General features: G+C 40.9%; 1 protein-coding gene across 6 annotated transcripts in view; it reads right to left on the bottom strand.

The window, feature by feature from the left end:
* Window positions 1–1,423: 1,423 nt before the first annotated feature.
* Window positions 1,424–4,733, bottom strand: part of LOC101852617 — a 44,322-nt gene continuing 41,012 nt past the window's right edge. For all 6 annotated transcript variants that reach the window (XM_005096007.3, XM_005096009.3, XM_005096008.3 and 3 more), the window contains one exon: window positions 1,424–1,847. In XM_005096007.3, coding sequence (XP_005096064.1) covers window positions 1,532–1,847 — 316 coding nt within the window. In that variant the 3' untranslated portion in view covers window positions 1,424–1,531. The remainder of the gene's footprint in view (window positions 1,848–4,733) is intronic.

Here is a 4,733-nt window from a genome sequence, read left to right as displayed (position 1 = left end):
CGGGTACCCATTCCCACCTGGGTGAAGTGAGGAAAATTCGTGTAAAGTGCCTTTCCCAAGGACACAACGTCGGGTCCCTGACGGGATTCGAACCCACGACCTTACGGTTGCGAGTCCGAGAGCCTAACCACTAGGCCACCAACGCCAATAGTAACAGAAAGTAGAACAGCATTATTGCATCTACAACAACAACAGCGTCCATAGCAAGAACAACAACAGAAGATTCACTTCCGAAATGAACAGCAGCACCATCAGCAACAACAGTAGCAGCAACATTTACACAATAGCATCGACGAAAACAATACAAAAAGTAACTGCGCAACCATATTTACAGCAGCAGCAACAGCAGCAGCAGCAGCAGTAACAGCAGCACCAACAACGACAACAAAAGCAATAACAACAACAACAACAACAACAACAACAACACAACAACAACAACGGTGAGAAATCCATCATCATCTGATTGACCTACATTACAAGCGAGTGGTTAGACCAAAACAAACATAATAAATCATAATATGTAAGCAGACATCGCCACAACCAAGCTCATATTCCCTTTCCATATGATTGTTATTGATTATTGAAGAGACTCAAATGCTTTAATTTTGTCTGTTCTTTTCTGGAGAAAAAGTCTCCCTCCTTTTAATTTTGCCTGTTCTTTTCAAGAGAAAAAGTCTCCCTCCCACGCCCCTGCTTTACCCGTAATGACAAATACGAAATAGAATATTTCGCACAAAGATAAGAAATGTCATTGTGAGGCCACAGAGGGAAGCCTTTCAGACCGAATGAAAAATGCCGTTCGACAATAGAAGAAGACAAAAGAAATAGCAGCCTATAATATAATAACAACAACAGGACAACAACTTAGCAGATGAGAGCGGAAATCTGGAAATGGAAATGATGGCCGAAAGTCGAAGGGCACAAAGACATGTTATTAGAAAGTTTCTATTTACCAATTCTTTTGTTAGAGTCGGGAAGAGAAAAAAATCCCTTGTTTTATTTTTTAATTTGTTTTGTTTTGTTTTGCACTTGTTTTGGGGGGTTTTTTTCACCACTGTTTACTTTAAAACAGTTTTTTGTACGATAGTAAATTGGATTTGCCGATTGATGTAGTTTTATCAATTCGAATAAGTAATGTCAGAGTACAAAAGAAAAAGTTATGAAAAGAAAATATCGAGATTTTTAAAAAAAATCAGTTACAATCTTGTTTTATCATTGATTTGGTTTTTGTGAAACAGAATTAGATTGTACATCTTATAATAATATCCCAATGAAGTCCTTAGTGTACTGTAAGTGAAATGCCATCTGTCACTCCCCTTTTCATTGTTTATGCTCACTCTTGTATCAATTCATTTGCATATTTGCTTTTTTATGAGTGTGTGTGCGTGTGTGTGTATGTGTGTGTGTGTGTGAGAGAGAGAGAGAGAGAGAGAGAGAGAGAGAGAGAGAGAGAGAGAGAGAGAGAGAGAGAGAGAAGTAATGAATGCATGCATACACAAAATGTGTCCCAAACCCCTGCTGCAATGTGTGGTTATCCGAAAATGGCGGGCGAAAACACCCACACCAAGATCCCGCCCACAAGCACAAAGCCCAGAGCCATCATGGCGCCCAGCTGCATTATCTGCTTCCGCGACAGCTTCTTCCTCACCAAGGTGAAGGGCAGGACCACCAAAGCCTTTGGCAGCATTTTCAGACGCTGTTCCAGAGTGACCTCGTGCGCCAAGGTGGACTTGTAAGACGGCGGCACCCCTTCTTCGTAGCACACTTCAAGGATGGTTGGCTCTGCAAAGCTCACTTTTGTCTTCCGGACTTCCACCAGGGGGCAGCTGGCATTAGAGTTTTCATCACTGAATGAAAAAAAAAGACTAAAGAGAGTTAGTCTTCGTTTTAGTAGAGGTTTTACGGCGCTCGCAACTGCATAAGGTCATATGAGTGCCACAAGATTAGAGGTGTTACAAGAGAGTAACAAACATAAAAAGAAGGGGAGATAAGGACGATAGATGTTTGATAGGAAAGAAGAAGCAAATCACACCAGAGCACCCGTCAACCACCCACCGGGCAGTTTGAGTTTTGTAATTTCGTAAAGTGAAGCACATGAATACTTTGTTTTGTTCTCGTTAGAGTTTCACGGCACTTGCAACACAATTGGATCATGTAACTAAGTGCCGAAGATTAGTTTTAGTTTTAGTAAGAGTTTTACGGCATTAGCAACACAATAATGTCATATATAAGTGCCGAAGATTAGAGATGTTACAAGAGAGTAACAAACATAAAAAAGAAGGAGGAGAGATCAGGACGACAGATTTTAGATAGGAAAGAAGGAGCAAACCACACTAGAGCACCCGCCAACCACCCACGCTGAAGATTATGGGAGTCACAAGAGTGACAAACACAGAAAAAGAGGAAAGATAAAGGCGATGTTTGAAAGAAGGAGCAAACCACACCAGAGCACCCGCTAACCACGAACAATGATAACCTTTAGGTAACGGGGAGGAAAAAGCAAGCTACACAGACAAAATCTGAAGAGGAATAGAAGGAGCACCCTCTGTCCGAGTAAGCATACAGGCAGTGTAATTAGAAACGTTGGCAGCTAGGTAAACACACACACACACACACACACACACACACACACACACACACACACACACACACACACACATATATATATATGAGACAAAAAACTGATTTACTCGTGAACAAAATGATCTATATGAACCAAAGTTGGTACAGATAAATGAAAACACCTTAGAAACGTGGTTAGTGCAAAACCCCCCCCCCCCCCCCCATAAAAACAAACACTTTTCTACTGTTTAAATGGTTACACTGTGGGATGCAAGGTTTCATTACAACATTTTTGTCGTGATGAAACCTCGTAGTCAGCCGGCGGGAGGGTTGCGAGGTTTCATCAGGACCGAGTTTGAGGGTTGCGAGTTTTCTCGCAGCCTATTGGGTTGTAGTATGCCTTGTTTTGAACACCACAAAGTGATAAAAATATTTTTTCAAGACAAATTATTATTAGTTTATAGTTAGATTCCCGGCCCACTGAACATGAAGTCAAATAATTGTGTGTTACCTGCAGAATTTGGGTTTGAATCCTCAAACGGATTAGCGATCTGTGCAATCTGTTTCAATATAATTTGCCAGGATTAGATCTGGTTACTTCAATTTTACAAAAAAAAGTACAAAAGAATAGCATATCTGCAATATGGTCTCTGGTTGTACTGTAAATGGTTTTCAGAATGGTAAGAAATAGATCTAGATAAAAATATAGACATGTTTTTCGAAGTTTTAATGCGTCAGTCCATTACAAAATTTATTTTAAAAAACAATGTAACACACACACACACACACACACACACACACACACACACACACACACACACACACACACACACACACACACACACACACATGTTCATGTCTGGGGTGTACTTCAAATAACTGATGTCGGTGACAACAGGATGACCCGTTTTTCTACCTGGTCTGATAGACTTGTAGCTTCCACACTTAGAATAATCCTTGAAGAATGTGTGATCCAAATATAATTTGTTTTGATAAGTTTTTGGTTTTGCTCTTGTCATCCTGGGAAATGGAGGTAGTCCAGGGTGACCTCGATACGTGCTCTTCGAACTGATTTCACAATAGTTGAGTGCACAGTCAACTTCCAGTTGTGCGTCCTTTGATCAACTGTTTCTGTTCAATTGTGCAACCATGTGTTGTTGCAAACAGACAGAGAGAAACATTGGCAAGTGTGGCATTTCTGTATTGGTAACTACAACCGTCGCTGTCGATGATGTTTTTTTCTGAAAGTCCAGCTTTTCCTTCAGGAAATCCATTAGACATGAAGCAAACTCATTTGGCATAAGTCCCCCTTCTACTTCTATTGCTTCATGCCCCACGTAATAAGTAGTCTGGTGTGTTGCAGCATCATATAGCGTAAAGTTATGAACGACAAGCTTTGTTTTGTAATATAGGGCTGATGCATTCAGTTTGGGTGTAAGAAGTGCGGACTGAAGATCCATAGAAAACAAGCGCCGTTTAAGGTTAATCACTGGCGAGATATTTGATGGCTTCAGATTTGTCTCGTTCCTTTTCCTTGCGCATTGTCCCTTTTCAAGAATGTGCGCATTCCAAACATCCTCGCGCGTTGCCAACTTCACGGATAATGCTAAGGTCGCACATAGATCTATCTTTCTTTGGCATGAACAAAGACACGCTATTCTGCCTGATTGTTTCATTGAGGGGGGCGGGGTCTGTTGAGAGGCTACCTCCTGTGGCCTTGGCAGAATTGTGCATATATTTTGAAGATATCTGAGTTCCTTTGATAATTGGTTCAAAATGTTTCTTACAAATCATTCACTCAACCCAGTTGAATGCAGGGACATCTTTTTACACACTGGCACCTTATGACCACCTTTTTAAATGTGTATTTGAAGGTATGCCCTGTCTGGTTAGTTTCTGAATACCTCCTCTGAGGTTGGTCTATGTCCACTAGTCCAATAAAGAGACGTATTTTTTTCATCCCATGAGGAGACCACACTAAATCAAAATTAGAATGTCTGTCTTCCCCGAGAGCCCTTTACATTCCAGAGTTCAGCTCTTGCAATCACAGTTTGGTTTCAGTGACGTAGCTGGGCTTTTCATTAAATCATTATGTATTCCTGTCTAGATCCACGGATGGCCTTTGTCTTATTTGCTGCTACTCCTGAAAACCCTTTCTTTTCTTCTGTGGA

This window comes from Aplysia californica, unplaced genomic scaffold (genome assembly GCF_000002075.1).
Source record: "Aplysia californica isolate F4 #8 unplaced genomic scaffold, AplCal3.0 scaffold00119, whole genome shotgun sequence".
Lineage (NCBI taxonomy): Eukaryota > Metazoa > Mollusca > Gastropoda > Aplysiida > Aplysiidae > Aplysia > Aplysia californica.
The sequence above is the reverse complement of the archived record's forward strand: the minus strand, read 5'-3'. Positions and strand labels throughout refer to the sequence as shown.